This window comes from Rhododendron vialii, chromosome 11a, assembly GCF_030253575.1.
Source record: "Rhododendron vialii isolate Sample 1 chromosome 11a, ASM3025357v1".
In the NCBI taxonomy this organism is placed as follows: domain Eukaryota; kingdom Viridiplantae; phylum Streptophyta; class Magnoliopsida; order Ericales; family Ericaceae; genus Rhododendron; species Rhododendron vialii.
In genome coordinates this window covers 15,811,556-15,831,750 of record NC_080567.1, presented here as the reverse complement: position 1 = coordinate 15,831,750, position 20,195 = coordinate 15,811,556, and the positions used below count along the sequence as shown (strand labels likewise).

The 20,195-nt window shown below is 39.7% G+C and overlaps 2 protein-coding genes across 4 annotated transcripts; both read right to left on the bottom strand.

Annotated features, from left to right (window-relative positions):
* Window positions 1–1,356: 1,356 nt before the first annotated feature.
* LOC131308655 (uncharacterized) lies at window positions 1,357–3,036 on the bottom strand. The gene is made up of 2 exons (XM_058335610.1): window positions 1,487–3,036; window positions 1,357–1,449 (listed from the first exon to the last, which is right to left on the bottom strand). Exon 1 carries the CDS (start codon window positions 2,947–2,949, stop codon window positions 1,504–1,506), a length of 1,446 nt encoding a protein of 481 aa, XP_058191593.1. The 5' UTR covers window positions 2,950–3,036; the 3' UTR covers window positions 1,357–1,449; window positions 1,487–1,503.
* Window positions 3,037–4,804: 1,768 nt separating this feature from the next.
* On the bottom strand, window positions 4,805–20,195 carry LOC131308653 (extra-large guanine nucleotide-binding protein 3-like). 3 transcript variants are annotated; one of them, XM_058335608.1, is made up of 10 exons: window positions 19,870–20,108; window positions 18,141–19,467; window positions 17,865–18,002; window positions 16,459–16,563; window positions 16,176–16,355; window positions 10,140–10,317; window positions 8,956–8,982; window positions 8,735–8,856; window positions 6,655–6,827; window positions 4,805–5,619 (listed from the first exon to the last, which is right to left on the bottom strand). In XM_058335608.1, the coding sequence occupies exons 2-10, from the start codon at window positions 19,095–19,097 to the stop codon at window positions 5,022–5,024; spliced, it is 2,478 nt and encodes an 825-aa protein (XP_058191591.1). In that variant the 5' UTR covers window positions 19,098–19,467; window positions 19,870–20,108; the 3' UTR covers window positions 4,805–5,021. The 3 variants fall into 3 exon arrangements, with proteins under 3 accessions (XP_058191591.1, XP_058191590.1, XP_058191592.1); XM_058335607.1 differs by having other exon boundaries at window positions 8,735–8,982; window positions 19,870–20,195; XM_058335609.1 differs by lacking the exon at window positions 8,956–8,982 and having other exon boundaries at window positions 19,870–20,076.

Sequence of the window (20,195 nt, the reverse complement as noted above, 5' to 3'; positions counted from 1 at the left end):
TTGGGGTGTCTACAATTTGATTCCAAGTGGCAACAGTGTTGTACGAAGATAAATTTGAATCCATATGCCGCGCTGGGAAAACATATGAAGCCTTCTCTGCAGATGACAAGCTCATCAATCGGCGAAATGGGTGGAAGGGTCAATCAGAGTATTATAACTTCAGGACCAGAGTGCTCTTTCGCTTGTACAGTAGGAGGATAAACACAAGTAAGAGTTTAGTTTTTGAAGAATATTTAGAGGGGATATGTGGCAATTTTTTATTTTATTTTATTTTTTGTGAAAACTGCAGTCAAGGAAAAGGTGAGGAATAGATTGATGAGTCTCTTGGTGACAGACAGAATACATGAAGCATTGTCAATGGTACCCAATTTCCCAAGTTCATCAGCCTAGTCCTATTCTTATCCCTATCCACAAAACAGAACCGTGGTTTGATGTATTTTTTGGAAACCAAACAAACTTTTAAGCCAAGCAACAGGAAGATAATGATACCTCAGAGCAGTCAACGTACATGAAGCCTTACTAGCATTCCAGTTCAGCGCCACTGCACACAGATTACTCCATTGAAATTTTCTTCAAAAAGTTAATCTCTAGCACTTCAAAGAAAAAATGATGTCCTAATCTGCAGTTGCATAAGCATTAGAAATACAGGAAGAACCAGAGAGGCAAGCCTCAGGTCTGAGGTAAGAACACACTAATTGGGAAAAAGGAAAGAAAGCATGTTTGATGCCGCAAAGAAAGTTTCACTCATCCATAAATAGTAGTTTCAGCAACTCCTACCTACAGAAGGGTGTCTTGATCCCTCTCTTAACTGGAGTAATAAAGGAGCTATCTATCTTATTGTCAAAATTCAAATTATGGAAAAGATTACAAATTGCATGAGCCTTCTTTATAGGTCCACGATAGACATTTCATTAGCCCACAAGTCCACCTAATAGTTTTGTAAAGCCACAAGTCTACACCTAAACCCTATGGTACTCTATGAAAGTGCATAAAACCCTAAACCTTATGAAAGTGCCTAAAACCCTAAACCCTATGAAAGTGCCTAAAACCCTAAACCCTATAATAGGAAAGTGCACCCAAAAACCCTATAAAAGTGTCTAAACCTTAGGGTACCCTACGCTAGGGTAATCTATCCTATCCAAGGGTACCCTATCCTATAATAAAAAAGTGCACCCTAAAATCTTATGAAAGTGCCTAAACTCTAGGGTACCCTACCCTATTCTATGGTACCCTAAAATGGACTTGAGACCTTACAAACTTAATAGGTGGACTTGTGGGCTTATGAAGTTCACATAATGGACCTAAGACTAATTTTCTATTCTTTATATCTCTTTATATCTCTATGAAAACTCTATATCAAACACGACAACCCCAATATATAAGTGGAGTTCAACTCTACACTGACTTGTAACGTGTAAGCTTTGATCATCAGAGAGTACAGACTTGTAACTGGTAAGCTTTGATCATCGGAGAATACAGTAAAGACTGAAAATTTGAAGCTTATTAAGAACTAGCAGCACTACCATTACAAGATGTAAGATTTCTCCGCATAGGACGAGACTGCTTCTTCGAGTAAGAAGAATTCCATTCCCCTCCATCTTGAGCATAATAATCCATCGGATAATCCACAGTGCCCTCTCCCCTATCTTTACCATCCCCATTGTTGCATGCACAATGGGATTCCTTCTGCGAACAATCCAAACCATCCCCATTGCAACAATGGGAATTCAAAGGCTCAGCCGCCTTTTCCCTCTCCCACCAACCTGGTAAATCGCCAAGAGCAATCTCTGCCTCAAATGGATTCAAAAGGGGCTTCACAAAAGCATCACCCCAATCAATAGAAAGCCTAGGACAAGCAATCTGAATCCAAGCATCCACTGATTCCCCAAACAAACTAATCCTGAACGGAGAAAGTTCTGACATCAAAACAACAGTCCAATCCAAACCCTTCTCCCTCATCTTCTTCTCCAACCGATCGAGAATCCTTGGATTCCCTTGCCTCCCCAGAGTCCCCAACACAATCCCCCAACTCTTCGCCTCCCTCGCCTTCACAATCGCATTTCTCCTCGATTCCTTCATCCCCTTATGATCATACTCCTCCAAGAACAATTTCCCCATATAAGGATCATACCGAAAAGCCCTAATTCTAGGGTTTGCAATCATAAAGGCTTCCAAATGAAACCTCCCATCAGCCACAAATATTATCACATTCTCATCACTTTCCTCAAAACCATCACAACTGTTTTTCGAAATAGTTGGGGCCGTACAACCTAGAACTTCCCCAGCCGACAATGGCTTCGACTGCGGCACCAAAACCCTAAACCCTAGGTTTTCAAGCTCAGGTTTCGCAGCCCTAATCGCCGTCCCAAATTGAATTGTTCCAGCAATAACTAACTGTTTATTGATTAGATTGCTGAAATTTACTTTCACCGTGTCTACGAGGCGACTTACGTCGATCTTGATGTCGACGAATACGTAGAGGCAGGGGATGGAAGTGGAGTCGATGGGTACGAGGCAGCTGTGGCCGTAGTGGACGAGGAGGTCGGCACCGAGCGCGGCGGCGGAGAGGTCGTCGACGCAGCAGGCGCCGTAGGTGACGTCACCAAGTATAAAGCAGGTCTCGACGGCGGCGAAGGCGGCGAGGATGTCGGAGAGGATGAGGGAGTACATGAGGAGGCCCTCGGGGAACTGGAGGGCGACGCGCTTGGCGCCCGTGGAGAGCACCCGCCAGAGGGTTTTGTGGACCTCGAAGTTGTAGTTGGAGGGGAGGAGGGAGATGGCGGCGGCGAGGGCGGGGTTGGTGGTGATGGAGTCGGGGATTTGGTTCTTGATGAAGCGTTTTGGTGGGCGGTGGTGGTGTTGCGCTGGTGCTAGTGGTGACAGTTGTTGGGAATCGTTAGGGTTTTGAGGCGGGGGTGGAAGTAGCTCTGCTTCCTTCTTGTTCTCCATTTCGAATCGAGGGGAGAGGAAGAGAGGACAGAGAGAAAGAGAGAGAGAGGCCCACCAGGCCTAAAGTCACATAAGTCGCGTGTACAAAGCATGAGTGAGCGTGAAAGCTTTTTCGAAATACATTCTAATTTACTTAAATTCTTCAAAACACATATCAATTTACTTAAATTTTTTTGAAACACGTCTCAATCTACTTAAATTCGCAAGAGCAAGTATTGAGAACGTGAGTGTAGTTCGAGGATTGAGAGCAAGAGCGCAAATCATTTTTTTGAAAGATTATGTGGACTATGCACCAACCACCGTGTAGTGCGTCGTGCGATTGTCGATCTCATCAATCAACGGTCCAGATTAAATACAGACTAGAGCCCTGGAAGAGTTTATTTTTTAATCTAGACCGTTGAAAGAGAATAACTTATTCACGCATCCTGCGTGAATAAGTTATTCATGAAAGCACTCAAATTCGGCCGTTCAAAAGTGTTTTGAACAATTCGGATTAAAAACAATTTATTACCGCTAATAGATAATCTATTACCGATAATGGATTATCTCTAATTTGAATCGTCCAAAACACTTTCAGACGGTCGAAATTGAGCTCCGTAATAACTTATTCATGGAGCTCCATGAATAAGTTATTCTCCCGTAGAAAACCTTTTTGGATGGTTGCAATGCAACATTACACAACGCACTATAACAACCCTGAATCCTTGAAAAGACCCGGAACTTGTGATGACAGGGCGGGTTGATCTGTTTGAGATTGATCATTTTCCTATACCTAATTTTTTCCCGGTAATTGATTTTCATATTCCTCTTTTTACCGTATGAACTCCTTTTTATGTTTGCACTTATGTGAATATACAATAATATCTTTCTTTGTATGAAAAATTGAACAATTGAAATGGCAATTTTTTTATTTCGCATGAATAACAACATTAAAAAAGTGTAGATATAAATTCGGGGTGTGAAAATCACTCCCTTTTTCCAAGAAAAACAAAAGAATGGCAACTAATAAAAGTAACAAATCCTCCAACAACCACACATGCAAGTGCGCGCGCATACACTCACATTCACGATTTTTTTTTTCCAATACAATGATTATTTATAATGCCTCTCTTATACGAGATGGGACACATCCACGGTGTGATGAGTCACCTGTGTATGTACATTGTATATGTGGGTGGTCGAATAGTGAATATAGGGTGTGCACTTTAATGTGGCACTAACATTTTTGTAGAAATAACGTGGACTAATGTCGGCTTGCCACTTGGAAAATGGATTTCAATAGTAACATGTAATGAAAAAGTCTCATTGTATGAAATTAATTTTATGTATAACTTTGGTGCCCGTAAATTAGAGCCGAAATTATCAAAACGAAACCCTTTAAATTCCGTCAAAAGAAAAGGTTTGGATAGCCGTTCGATGCAAATGGAGCACATACATCGAACAACTTCAAACGCGATTATGTTATAAAATGTGTTCCAAGACTTTTGCTCTCTAAATAGGAAGTTGAGGGTTTAACTCTCACTAGAGACAAGTGTGTTGTGATGATTTTGATGCCCATTATGAGGTTGTCCCACCTTTTCTTGGTTCGACCGCCCCACCAACTGAGTGGCACCCTTTCGCATGAGTAGACTAGACATCTACGAAAAAAAAGAAGAGAAAAAAAAGAGGTACTGAATTGTTATCCAACCCCCTTCAGAATTGCGAGCTCAAAACAACCCCCCAGCACGACTTACACAACTACAAAGGCAAATATGAGAACATGATTGCCTCTTATATCCAATTTGGTAACATCATACTGGTAACTTCTGTATTTCCCTAGTTAAACCACAGAAACATGTTACACATTGAGCACTGGTTAGTGATAGTACCATTCCTCTGCATCTATTCACTAAAACAGATGTTTATTATACACTTGGGTCGAGACAATACTCAGATCGGCGCAAATTACTCTATAACATGAAAACAGCACCTCCGAGACCTCAAATTGCAAGTGAAAAAAGTTTATGAAGTTACAGTTGTTGGAATTTGACCTTCCCTTTTCCTTCTCTATCTACGCACAAAAATACATTACTTCATTCTTGCCGGACCAATGGTGAGGAGCTCATTTCGGTAGTACTGTATAATGAATCCTCTGGCATTCCATAGTAATTCTCTTCCTTCTCTTCATCCCACTTTAGAACCTCCCTCGTATACTTGAACGCCTCATCAACAGTCACCCGGTCCCTTGCCCTAGCTTGCCACACAAAAAGCTTTTGACCAGTGAGAGAAGCATAAAGGTCTTTAAACTTCACAGCCACAAAGTAATACGCCTGGTGAGCCAGAGACTGATGACTGTAAAGTGGTTGCACCGGGGTGAAGTCCGTGAACCACTCGCAGGTGCTTAGGGGCACACGATTGACCTTCTCCTCAAAAAGATCGTACTTGTTTAGGATCAATAGAAAAGGGGTGTTCTTGAAGCAGGGGTGGCCCACCATTGCTTCAAATAGCTCCTTGCTTTGCATCATCTTGTTTTGGAGGAGGGTCCCACTGCCGGTGTTTTCTTGGGCAAGCGAGAACTGATCGTACTCGTTTAATGCGACGCAAAAGACTACTACACGAACGTCTTCAAACATTTCCACCCATTTGCACCCCTCATTCATTCCTTTGGCGTTTACTCTAATAAGTTGGTATCTATGAAACAAAATATACATTGATGATTAACAATGTTTCAATGGCTAGGCAAAGGGCATCATCATTGCATGGGTGCTATTGTGCTATATAGCTCTTTTCTCTCTTCCTGGACAAGGGCATCATCATTAGCACTCATATAGCTCTTTTCTCTCTTCCCCTTTTCCAGGATAGGGTGGGGCGTGGGGTATACCTAGATTTATCGGATCAACCACAACCTCACTAACTAATGCAGATGTGTTTGTGTTTCTCTTACATACCAGGTCATGCAAAGACAATTGAGGTCAAGAAATTCTAAAGTTGCTGAAATCTGCTTACACAATTCTCTTAGCTCTTGGAATTTTTCTCCCGTTAAAGATATTTTCCCTTTAACCCACAACTATCACTCAACATTGCATGGATGCGCACACATTTTTATACCTATACAGATGAAGGTTATGATGAATTGATGACAACAAGAGAAGTACAAGGCTATAAGCTTCACAAATATTTGGAAACAAAAAAAATATTTTCTGCCACCGTCACTATCATCATCAGGGATTGTTGAGACTTCAGACACCATTTACAACCATAATTTCACTGCAGCTTGAAAAAGTTGTGCTACACGAAACCAATTCAGTAGCCAAATATGCAACTACCTAAGATATCTATACATATGCGTGGGGTGATGGTGATGGGGTGGGCGGGTGGGTGTGTGTGTGATAGGGGGGGGTTTGGAGGAAAACAGGAAGATGCAGTGCACATGGTGAGCTTGAACAAACAAAGGTATTGGCTTTATTCTTAGCTGAAGACATGTTACGCAGAAATTAGTTAATAGTCAAAAAGCCCGAGTGCTTTCTATCAACCTTCAGAATAATTCAATTGCCGATGTTTCCATACGTGGTTTTCATGCGAACAGAATCTATCACTAGACACAGGCTACAAGCGCACATCCTACCATCAGAGTTGCAAATATTTTTGAGCAGTAAAAGAACATTAACATCTGTTCAAAAAAAAAAAAAATGTGACCAACATAGTAGAACGAGGGGAAACAATAACCTGGTTAGAGACGGAGGTGGAGCTTCCAGATTGTCGGTGTAGGTTTCAGACATTGGGCTACGATCATCAAGGGAGAACTCCATGAAAGCCAAACCACTCCCTTGTGTGACCCCTTCTGCATATATTATGTCTCGCTCGGAAGGCTCATACTCATTACTTGACACCTCAACAGCCTAACAATAGAGGACATGACTAAGTTAGCCATCCAAGAGACGCTTAGTATTTAGATAGGCGGTAGATAAAATGGAGGGGAAAACAAAAATGATATGTAATTTCAACAGAATTAGAATCTGCCATCGGTTCACAAAGTACCTGTGTTGATGCCAATTACTGCATAATATACAGAGACGGGATACTATATAGATTTGACTAAGCTATGAAGATAAGTGCATGAAAGTAAAAATAATAGACTAGGTGTAGGCCGAATCTTTGATTTTCGTCACATGAAGTGGCAGCTTAAAAACTCAAGCCTATTTTGAAACGAGAAAGTCAAGCTTTATAATTCCATCATACAACTGCCTTTCTGTATGTAATCAATTATTTTGTTAGTTCAACTGCAATGATATAGCACCCCGTACTTCAAGATAATCTTTCAACATTGCATCAAACACAATTCAATTAAAATAAAAAGGAAAAATAAATCCCTGTAAAGGAAAACCCCAAAATCTGTCTTTAAATGCATCATCCAACAACTTATCTGGTAAGTTGGTGATCTACAAATAAGATTTTACCTCATGTAATAACACCTTTAGCATTCAAATAAGATTTTACCTCATGTGACAACACCTAAAGCACTACTGTACTTGATATGGGGAAAAGATATGACAACACCTAAAGTACTACGGTACTTGATATGTGGAAAAGAAAACATCTACCTCATACTTTAAGATGTGTTGGAGATTTTCAAAATAATTTATGGGTTTTGGTTTGGGTTATTTTTGGAAAAGGTATTGAGAGAGGTTTTTGTGAAAGGTTGCTACACCTTTTTGCATGAGTTGCGACTTTATGTAAATGGTTGTAACACCCATTAAATTGGGGTGTGTTCATTTGGAAGAGATATGATTGTTAGGAAGGGATGTGAAACATGAGGGTGCCTCCAAGAGGCATAACCTTTCCTAATTAATTGTTACATAAAAGGGTGCCTACTAAGAGTCATGATCCTTTCTATTAATTGTCTTGAAATGACATGATTCTTCCTATGTATATTTACTAAAGACACGACCTTTCACATAAGGGTGCCTATAAGTCTATAAATAGGCCATTTGTAAAGTCGTTTGATTCACCAAAAATTCCATATTAGATTGCTCTCTCTAAACACTCTTTTCTTAGAATTTAAGGCATCCTGATATTCTGTTATTCTATAGAAAGAGAATATCAGTACTTGGTTCTTTTACACTTGCTTAGCGGATATTCTGTCTATCTTTGTTTGTGCAAACGCAGACAAAAAGAACTTAGAGTTCGGATTCGTTTTATCTTGAAGGCGGATTTGCTATAACCCAGTGCACACCGTCTGGTAGGGGCAAATACTGTCTTTAGGATAGCGTTCTCCTAACGCAACTCGAATTGTATCTACTGTTCTAGATTTTGAGGAGGACATCGTCACTTTCATCATTTTGAAGACCATTTTTCCAACAAGATGTACATTAGAGGGGTAGGTTTATGTAGATCAAATAGTTCCAACATGATAAGGCCCTACTTACAAGAGAGGCTTTCCACTTGATCACAACATGGATCATGACAAAAAAGCAGTAGTATGATACACCAAATGGATCAGAACTTCGTAAAGAAACTTTGTCTCGATGCTTTTCTTTTCTTTTTTACTCAATTATTCCTTACTCTATCCGACTTCTAGCTATCAATCCAGATGTTTAGCTTTGTAAAGGAGAACTGATGGAAGAAATGCAACGAAATAAGAGTAGACACAAGACATTTTGTATCTGGAAGGTTTATTACTTTTTGTGCACCAAAAAAAAAAAAAGGAAAAGAAGGAAGTGAAGCTCATCTTTTCTCCTCAATGTTCCAATTAAACTTTTTTTGGTATTTTGGAAAGGAAATGTTACAAAAAAAGAAAATTGCGTACCCGGCTTAAGAAGTACTCCGCAACATCCGGAAGGAAATGAAGCTCCTCTTTTCTCCTGTATGTTTCCTGTATAGCAGGATCCCTCCACACCTCTTCAACTAATGGAGCATACTCGCGTGTTGCTGCGGGGAAAAATGCATCCAAATCACCAGTGGCTATAATGTCTAGGAGCCAGTCAGAGAAATGCTTCAATCTAGGGTTGATGGAATAGATATGCTCACTATTCTTCTTGGAATCAACCTGTCCAACTGGGACAAGATCGAGCACAATTAGCGGAACTGCTGTAGTGCAGCCAGTAATGTCATTTACCATCATGCACTTCTCATATGAGCTTATCAAGAGGAGTAAATATGGCTACAATTTGTACATCCTAGAACAGGCTTTCAAGGTAACGACTACAGATGCCTTTATCATCAAATAATAAATAGAACAGTCTTCTCAATGAATGAGCAAATCACAATTATATGAACTTTACTCATCACATCTTGGATTCTCTAAGATACATTTGTGTAAACAGGATGGAATCGGATACATATTTTTCTTCTTCCCTCTTCTTCCCAAGTCACGAACTACAGAGAGAGAGAGTCAATTTCCAGTTTCATCTCAAAAGATAGTAAAGTAACCCTAGTTTTCCTCAAACACACTAGATAAAAGTCAAGATGGCTTTTGTTTACACACGAGGCTTTTAGACAACAATTGTCTGCAATGCCTAAATTTGAGTAAATGCACTCACTTCTTGATTCAATTGAAGGACGTATTGACATCTACTGGGACCGTTAAGGAAGCAGAAACTTCAATGCTCCATTCAACTTCACATTTTCTTCCTTGCCAGGCAAACATAAAGTTTCCATGAAGGATATTAAAGCATTGTTGGCGTGCAAACATGTTCAACCCTCCAAGCAATCTTTGACAACCACAAGGTCGACAACTATTATGGTTTCCCTACTTTTCACAGATAATTGACAAATGAATGTTAACCCAGCACGGCATGGAAGGCCCACAGTTTAAGGTTGTCACTAGGACCTACAGGCTACTGTAAAGCTGGAGGTTTGGTGTTCAAGTCCTGTTGACAACGCCTTTACTTATCCAATGCCTGTGGCTTGTGGGAGGGTGCATGTATCCGAGGTTAATCCTGCAGGGGAGGGTAAAGTGCCCCTGCCGTGGGGATTACTCGTGACTAAGAAAGAGGGGAGATTTTATTTACAAAACAAGCCACAAAGGACTGTTAATTACCCAATTACTTTTTCCAAATAATCTTCCCTACATCCAAAGGCACATGGAAAATTCAAGCCAAAACTTTGTCACAAATTCTTTTGTATGAGCAGGGAGGAGGATAGTGGAAACAAGAAAATTGACCACTTAAAACCTGAGAAATAGATAGTTGGAGCAACTTTATCTATTCTACCTTCTTCAGTAATTTGGTCATGAAAACCTAGTGCTTTCAGCTTTGACATGGCCTCATCTTCAAAGCGCTCACGGCCATCAAGCAGTATGCTGAGATATTTGTATATATTGCTTTGTATCATAAGCTTAATATCCTGCAATTCTTCTGATGTAAACTTGTTCCCATACAAAAATTTCGCCTGTTCAGTGTTGCATAGAGAACATGAAAAAAAACTAATGAGTACAGACAATGTTATCATTCTCATCGATTGACCATAAATTTTGGAGTAATCAAACATTCAAACACTTTTGGTTATTGACCCATTGAACCAAGATCCATTACAAAATAGAACTAAATCCTAATAGACTCTCTTGCAATCCATCAATGTTTCTGGATTTCTGCTAGACTGACCATAGATTCTGGAGAAATCTAACAGTCAAAATACTTTTTAATATTGACTAATTGAACCAAGATGCACAAGAAACAGAACTTATAGGACTCTATTTGCACTCTATTCATGGTGTTTCTGAATTTGTGCTAGACTCTAGAAGGTTATTTTCATGATGTATTGTTGTCATTCAGTTACTTGGACCAATAAAAAATGGTTCAAAATACAACCGTACTAATCACAGCCCAGAAAGGTATGTCTTCTTTGTAAACATTTGCCCAGACAGGATGACATCTCTTGGCTGTTGGTCTGAGCCATGTCAAGAGAGCCCCTTGTCTTACAAACAGTTTTCCCCAGAGGGCAAGGACAACTAAGGCCTAGGAGAGACACTGCAATGCAAGCAAAGCAGCGCATATGTTTGAAGCATACAAGAGGCATGTTGCCAAAAGGGTAAAAAAGGCAAATGAATGGTTGCACTTTCAACATAACTAATGAAAAGAATAGATCGGATTGGCACAAGGCAAGATGGTTTAAAAGATCAAAAGAAGAAGAAAAAGAAAAGCAGCAAAATACAGATCTGAATATTATTGGAGCTTGCCCAAAACAATCGAAAAATCTCCTTTACTAGTTTTCTAGCACAATGGCGAAATATTAGCTGTGAAGCCAAGGATATGCGGGGCTCGCACACAAACGTGTAGAACGCCAAATGCCATATAGTGATCATGGACATCTCGATATTTATAGATAATGAAGGTACACTTTCCTGAAATGAAGCATGGGAAAGAATGCCCCTGAATATTGTTCCCAGGTCCTTATATCAAAGAGTTCTAGCACCAACGAGCATGCTCAACTCCATGAATAAGAAATCAAGATGCATACTTGTGTATGAGTGGTCTGTGTGTCACCTCACGACATTGAAATGGTGGGACCCAGGTATGTGATGACAATGATATGTTGTGACATGGTAGGGCCGCAAGAAAATGACCCATATAAGCGTAGCTTAAAGAACACTAATTCTTCTATAATGACAACACAAGTTTATTTGTAGAATGCAGTTTGTACTTTGTAGGTTCATATATATATACGGGGCAGTTCCGGGGACACCCAAAAAAACACCTAAAAAAACACCTCATAGTTCCCGATCAAATTTTGATGATCTGAGCCGCTCAATGTGATCAGAATGTGATATTTTAAGGGTACTCGCGAGAAATCAGCAAAAAAAATGACCGGAAAGGGCTTGATCCGAACAGTTTTGAACAGTTTTTTATTAAACGGTTCAAATAAAAACTGCTCAAATCAAGCTTTTTCCGGTTATTTTTTTTGCTAATTTCTCGTGGGCACTCTTAAAATCAAATTATGCACACATAAAACGGTTCGGATCATAAAAATTTGATCGGGAACTATGAGATTGAGATTTGGGGTGTTTTTTTAGATGTTTTTTTGGATGTCCCTTGAACCGTCCCGATATATAAATATGTCCCTTGAACCGCGGTTCAAGGGACACCAAAATTTCAATCTCATAGTTTCCGATTAAATTTTTATGATCCGAACCGTTCAATGTGTGTAGAATATGATTTTAAGGGTGCCCACAAGAAATTAGCAAAACATATGACCGGAAAGTGCTTATTTTAATTGAACCGTTCATTAAATCTAAGCTAAAAACTGTTCAGATCAAGCATTTTTCGGTCATTTTTTTTTTGCTAATTTCTCACGGGTACCCTTAAAATCATGTTCTGATAACACTGAGTGGCTCGGATCATCAAAATTTGATCGGGAACTATGAGGTGTCTAATTAGTTGTTCCCGGAACCGCCGGTTCAAGGGACACCCCAAATCTCAATCTCATAGTTTCCGATCAAAATTTTTATGATCCGAACCGTTTAATGTGTGTAGAATATGATTTTAAGGGTACCCGCAAGAAATTAGTAAAACATATGACCGGGAAGTACTTATTTTAATTGAACCATTCATTAAATCTAAGCTAAAAACTGCTTAAATCAAGCCTTTTCCGGTCATTTTTTTGGCTAATTTCTCACGGGTACCCTTAAAATCATGTTCTGATCACATTGAGTGGCTCGGATCATCAAAATTTGATCGGGAACTATGAAGTGTCTAATTAGTTGTCCCCGGAACCGCCCGTATGTGTGTGTGTGTGTCTATATATATATATATATATATATAAAATTTCAGGTAAGGGCACCCTTAACTTATTAAGTTAAGGACGTCTCCTTTCCCGACCAATTTACGATAATCCAAGCCGCTCAATATGTTCAGAACGTGATTTTAAGGGTAACTGTGAGAAATTAACAAAAAAAAGACCAGGAAGGGCTTGATCCGAGCAGGTTTTGTTTGTTTTTTATCGAACGATTCAAATAAAAACTACTCAAATCAAAGCCCTTTCCGGTTTTTTTTTTGCTGATTTCTCACGGGTACCCTTAAAATCACGTTCTGAAAATATTGAGCAGTTCGGATCATCGAAATTTAATCAGAAAAGATGAGAAAAAGGGACGTCCGCATTTTATTTAAAATGAAGAAGCCCTTACTTGAAGGGGACTCTATATATATAGGGTCATTCCAGGGACCCTTAAAAAAACTCTAAAAAGACTCCCCAAATCTTAATCTCATAGTTCTTGATCAAATTTTGATGATCCGAGCCGCTCAATGTGTTCAGAACGTGATTTTAAGGGTGCCCTTGAGAAATTGGCAAAAAAAATAATTGGGAAGGGCTTGATTTGAGCAGTTTTTTATTGAACCGTTCAATAAAGTTCAATAAAAAAACTGTTCGGATGAAACCATTCTCGGTTATTTTTTTTGTTGATTTCTCACGGGTACCCATAAAATCACGTTTTGATTACATTGAGCGGCTCGGATCATCAAAATTCGATCCGAACCGTGCCGCTCAATGTGTTCAGAACATGATTTTAAAAGTACCTGCGAGAAATCAGCAAAAAAATGACTGGAAAGAGTTTCATCCAAATAGTTCCTAACAGTTTTTTATTGAACGGTTCAAATAAAAGCTACTCAAATCAAGCCCTTTCCGGTCTTTTTTTTTTGGCCGATTTCTCGCGCGTACCCTTAAATCACATTCTGATCACCTTGAGCCACTCGGATCATCAAAATTCGATTGGGAATGGGGAGAAATGAGGAGGTCCGCAATAAAAAACAAACAAAAACTGCTCGGATGAAGTCCTTCCCGGTCTTTTTTTTGCCGATTCCTCGCGGGTACCCTTAAACTCACGTTCTGAACAAATTGAGCGGCTCGGATCATCGAAATCCAATCGGGAAAGGTGAGAAATTGGGAGGTCCGCATATAAGGTCCTCATTTTAAGGCTCTTACCTAAAGATTTCTCTCTCTCTCTCTCTTTATATATATATCTCTTTATATATATATATATATAGCGGTTCCGGGGACCTTTAAAAAAATCCCTCCAAGTTTCCAATAGAATTTTGATGATCCGAACCGCTCAATATAATCAGAACGTGATTTTTGGGGTACTCGTGAGAAATCAGCAAGAAAAATGACCGGGAAGGGCTTCATCCGAATTTTTTATTGAACTTTATTGAACGGTTTAATAAAAAAACTGCTCAAATCAAGTCCTCCCCGGCTAGTTTTTTTACCAGTTTCTAGCGGGCATCCTTAAAATCACGTTCTTAACACATTGAGCGGTTTGGATTATCAAAATTTGATCGGGAACAATGAGATTAAGATTTGGAGGATTTTTTTAAGGGTCTCTGGAACCGCCCATAAATAGAACCGCCCCATTTATAGAAGGGTCTATATATGGGGCGGTTTCGGAGACTCTTAAAAAAACCCTTAAAAATATATGGGGCGGTTCCGGAGACCCTTAAAAAAACCCTCCAAATCTTAATCTCATAGTTCCCGATCAAATTTTGATAATCCGAACCGCTCAATGTGTTCAGAATGTGATTTTAAGGGTGCCCGCGAGAAACTGGCAAAAAAACTAACTGGAAAGGACTTGATTTAAGCAGTTTTTTATTGAACCGTTCAATAAAGTTCAATAAAAAATTGTTTGAATGAAGCCCTTCCCGGTCATTTTTTTTGCTAATTTCTCATGGGTACCCTTAAAATCACGTTCTGATTACATTGAGCGGCTCGGATCATCAAAATTCTATCGGGAACTTGGAGGGATTTTTTTAAGGGTCCCCGGAACCGCCCCATATATATATATATATATATATATATATGTATATATATATATGTATAGTAATTTTCAGGTCCACTCGCCCGGATTTTCTTATGGTCTGGATTTTCCCTTTCCCGATCGATTTGCGATAATCCGAGCCGCTCAATGTGTTCAGAACGTGATTTTAAGAGTACCCGCGAGAAATCAGCAAAAAAAATGATTGGGAAGGGTTTGATCCGAGCAGTTTTTTACTGAACCGTTTAATAAAAAACTGTTCGGATCAAGCCCTTCCCGATCATTTTTTTGCTGATTTCTCGCGTGTACCCTTAAAATCACGTTCTGATCACTTTGAACGGCTCGGATCATCGAAATTTGATTGGAAAATGCGAGGTCCGGACGGTCCAGACCGTAAGGCGTCCGGACCTAAAAAGAACTCTCTCTCTCTCTCTCTCTCTCTCTCTCTCTCTATATTCACTATTCTCTCTATGAATAGGGTAGTCAAAGAGATCCATTCCTATTTGATTGCATGCACTACCTAAACAACAACTCAGTTTTTTATGTTTGGTGCTATACATTTAATAAATATGGATTTGTTAGAACTTGTTGTGTGATATTTTGCTAATAATTGATTATAAACGAAGTGGTTGAGTATTAAATGGTAACACACTAGACAGATAACTCTCCAGGTCTTAACGTCCTTCGTGACAATACTCTAGAATAGACCGTGGAAAATCATCACAGTTGTTATTACGATCCATGTCCACCTACATTTGCAAGTAACAATAACAGTCACAATTACATCAAACGACCATGGATACACTAGAAAAACAATGAGAGAATACAAGGAGACACAACATAAACATATTGATATACTAGCAAATAAGTTCAAAATGGAAAATGTCTTAGAGAGTTAGCACAATAACCAAACCCTGAAGACCAAGTAAAAGAGCAGAGCTTATATTCCTCTCTAGAATAACCATATCCTCTCACCAATTCTTACATTTAAAGTCAACGATACTCATTGATGCTATAATACACACACAAACATATATATACACAATCCTTCTCACATGAGGGAATCCGCATTTTAACTAAAATGCGAACCTCCCCATTTCTTCCATTTTCCGATCAAATTTCGATGATCCAAGCCTCACAATGTGATCAGAATGTGATTTTAAGGGTACTCGTGAGAAATCGGCAAAAAAAAAAAGACCGGGAAGGGCTTTGATTTGAGCAGTTTTTATTTGAACAGTTCAATAAAAAACTGTTCGGAACTATTCAGATGAAGCCCTTTCCAGTCATTTTTTTGCCGATTTCTCGCTGGTACCCTTAAAATCATGTTCTGAACACATTGAGCAACTCAGATCATCGAAATTCAATCGGAAAAGGGGGTCCTCATTTTAAATGAGAAGGACTGCATATATATATGTATGTGTATGGGTACATACGTATATATATACATATGTATGTATATGTATACATATATGAAGACAGCCCATTCGACGTATATAAAATATGGCAGTACCTGCTTGAAAATAGTGCTAGTTCCAGAGCCCTGGAGCCCAAGTAGTAGAATTCTGTGTACTTTTCTCTGTTCCATATAATTTGGAACAGTTGTATAATGGCTAGGTTCATCCTTTTGTCCATGAGGCTGACCATGGGGCACAGGCAAAGAGAACAAGCTGCAAAAAAGCCGTATCGAAACCTGTCCAAGAAAGAGAACTTAAAATGTTACGTATGCGATTCCCACACTCTAAATAGTACCAATGTATGTTTGACTACAAGTCTTAGTCTCTTATGACATATACCTTCTCCCAAATGTTTCCCTTGATATTATTCTGACCTTCTTCCTCATAACGACCATCATCATACACCCAAAAATGAGTGTCACGTGGGCATTGCACATTTGCCAGCTGAACATGATGGATGTAGGTTAGCGTTAAGCTACATAGACTAACACAAGCAAGTGGAGAAAAGGGGGACAAAGAGATATAATCATATAACATGATTGTCTGATGAACTTTCCAGATGGAAAGTTGCAGGATAAATCACATACAACCGACAGCCATTGTACAAAGCACCTAACATGGAAGAAAGTTACATGACATAGAGCCTTCAAAATAGAATGATCAGTCAACACACGTCCACGGTCCACTGTCATATAATGTGGGTGGTCCAGGCATGGGTAGTGGAAGGGAATTGTTGACTTCCAAATAGTTCACTCTTCACTTGTTACTCACTAGGACATATGGTCCTAACTTTTGCTCCAACTACTAGAGCCTACCCAATTAACAAAATGTAGTTTAATCTTAAGATCCACACATATTACCAATATAGTAAAGCGTTTGAACCAGAGCTTACAATTCCTTGAAGGAATAGGTAATATTAGAGGATGAAACGCTGAAAATGTGACAGTTGCATTGTATTATACTAATCTCCTTTAGATAGATTACGAGGCCATGCTAACTGAAGAGGAAAGGACAGAACCCAAACAATTTGTAGGATCACCACGCCCATTTATATGAGTTATACAATAGAAGCTTCAGTGTAAACCTGAGCATTACCTCCCAATTCAGGACATATCAATACACTCAAGCTTGCTAAGAAAACTTACAAAAACCTATGTTTGAGCTCTCAAAGCAACAGGAAATTGATCAACCAAATTGCAGGAAACTGTATCCCCCTAGAGGTCTGTGAGTAATGAGTACATTCTCTAAAACCGGGTCTAAGGGGGGAGCATACTAAAAGAAGCAGGGAACATGACCCAATGGACAGAAGAGAGTCTACTGCAACTCAGTTCTGATTATGCAAAAACTCTTAGTGATTGATTCTGTTGTGCTCATAACGACGGCATCATAAATTAAACAAAATAGCATGGTCAGAAATAAAAAATTGTTACCAAAACCATATGAAGTAGCCTGATCGAACAGTAGTCCAGGGAATCCCACCAATTCAGGATCTGGGAGAGGGTGGATTAGTAGATCAAGCCTTGCATTTGCACAAAAAATGCTTCTCCTAAATTACAAACCTACAATTTCGTAACTACTACCACATAATTCAACAAATGGCAAGGAGTAATGGCTCCATCTCGAGTCTGGACAAACAAGTACTAGTTGCAGTTGGTACACAAGTAGGGTTTGCTGGGTGAACTAACACAATAACTAGTATGACACATCCTCTGATGTTGAAAACTGAAAGATATCAGTGGACTGACCTTTAGGACTCGCAGTTCAAGTTTTGTTATTTCCCTGCCATTGATATAAACTTCAGTGTTGCCATTGCTTGCATGAGGACTAAGTTTTCCAGTAAAATTTAAGTTCGAACTTATAATTCGATCGGGTTTTTCTCCATCCTGCAAGAGTAACAAAGAAAATCTTACTGGTAGCAATTTTTTGGACATATACGGGGAAATAAAAAAACCTCAACGTACAAGTTGAAAATTGAAAATTGAAATAAGGCATGTGCATACAGCGGATGATGATGCATTTACCTTCCCCCATAGACCAGATTCCTTGTCATACCAATATCTGCCGGGCTTCAATTTCCTTGGTGGTAAAGGGCACCCAAGTAATTCGGCCATCTCTTCCTCCTTCAAAGGGAACCCATTTACAATCAGCTGTTCTGGACGAAGCTGATTGGCAGAACACTCTTTCTCCGCAATCATTATTTGCTTGACTTCTAAAGGACTGAGCAATCGCGCTAATACCCTTGAATGTTTACCAAGTTTGGACCGCTTCGATTCATCAATCGGGTCACCAATGCAAGTAACACATTTACGCCCTTCGGGCATAGAACCCATAGCCCTAAGCACACAATTGCTGCAATACTTGGCATCACAAACCAGGCACGACTCCTTTGTTTCCCACTTCCCTTTTCCACACCTATAACAAACTCTTCTTCTCGTTTTCTTCTTCTTCTCCTTAGAAACCCCAACATTTTCAGGAAAAATCTTCTTCTCTGCATTGTCTTTTCTTTCTGATCTATCGCCGGTATTGAAGGTGACAACAGGGGCCCTCTTCAAATCATTAACTAACTGTTTAGAAGCATTTGTCGGAGGATTGTGAACAGAACGCGGAGACGGTGAAAGGGAAGCAGAAGAAGAATCTGGGTTCTGCAATACTGACACCACAGACTCTGAACTTGAAAACACCCTTGGACTGCTGACAAGGCGAGAGATTGGAAAAGGGATTGGTTCAACCATGGGAGCCGCATCACGACTCACCGATCTTTGCGATTCCGAGGGTGGTTCTGCTATTGAAGCAGTGGGAATCGCAGCTGAATTTACATCAAGGGGTTCAACTCTAGGAAGATCGTAGGAAACTGGTGGGCCGTTGTACTCGATTGCTATAGAGTAGTCAAGTTCAGACTCGTCATCTGGTAGGGGAGCGCCTGGAGGGAGCATTTTTCTTACCATCTCCCTCCAGTCCTCACCTCCATTTCTCTCCATTTCTATTCCACAACAACAAGTACTGCCCCCTAGATATTATCCACAATCTCTTAAAAAACCATCAATCTGAAACTATTCTTCTTAAATCTTAGGCTCCTGCCACCTTATGTCAAACACAATAATAAACCAACAAAAGTGGCTTTAACATCGAAGCAACTTAACACAAGGTGTTGGACAACCTTTTAAACCAACTACTACCATGTCAAACAATGACAGTACTGGTGTCATCAAAACCACAAGACTCGCAGCAAGAACCTTTAGTAATGGAGTTAAATCCCATATTCTACGGCATACAAGCCTGTCCCAATATTTCAGCAATGAAAAGTCAGCACCACCCTAGTCGCAATCCGAGGGCGCGTCCTTTAAAAGCCTTCAAATTTTAAAGAATTGGCATCAAATTGAATAGTCTAAGCACGAGTTTTAGCAAATCAAACCCTACGCAAAGCTCAATTTAAATTCGAACAAACAATTCTGTTAACTTGAAACCAGATAAAAGGAAATTTTCCAAAAAAAAAAATGAAACCAGATGCTTCGATATCACTTCAACGCAGGGAATTAACTATTCTGAAATCGGAAGGGTTGGAAGTCGAGAGTATAACAAAAACTCCCAAACGAAGACAGTTTTAACTTTCAACAACCGATGCACGTATGTATTCGTATATAAATAAAAACAAAAACGTGGGAATCCAAAAAACATTACTTCTACAGTGGAATTTCGACTTTTATAAAAGATATATGCGCCCACACACACACACAGAGATCATATGTGCACCTGAGAAAGGGACTGTTTTCCTGAATCAGAGAGAAGCTCTTACTTTAAATCCTAGGAAAGTTTCTGAAAATTCAACGGGGCAAAGCTGCTTTTACAAATCCACCATTGAAGTGGAAAGTAGGGAGTAGAGGGAGAGAGAGAGAGAGAGAGAGAGAGAGATTTGCTGAAAACAAAGCACACGGAGAGAGAGACAAATCAGAAAAAGCGATTTTAGAGAGAAGTTTGTGGGAGCACTCACCGGAGCATCCGAGCATTGGGTGGGGGGGGGGGGGGAGAGAGCGAGAGAGAGAGAGAGAAGTGGGGTCCACGGGCCTCACAATAGGAGT

What these genes read in the sequence shown, in the direction of transcription:
- LOC131308655 (XM_058335610.1), bottom strand. Translation starts at nt 2,949, where the DNA reads ATGGAGAACAAGAAGGAAGCAGAGCTACTTCCACCCCCGCCTCAAAAC.
- LOC131308653 (XM_058335607.1), bottom strand. Translation starts at nt 19,097, where the DNA reads ATGGAGAGAAATGGAGGTGAGGACTGGAGGGAGATGGTAAGAAAAATG. An exon ending in TTGAACTGCGAGTCCTAAAG is followed by an intron (nt 16,564 to 17,864) that starts GTCAGTCCACTG and finishes CATCATGTTCAG; the next exon opens with CTGGCAAATGTGCAATGCCC. An exon ending in CTAGCACTATTTTCAAGCAG is followed by an intron (nt 10,318 to 16,175) that starts GTACTGCCATAT and finishes AACACTGAACAG; the next exon opens with GCGAAATTTTTGTATGGGAA.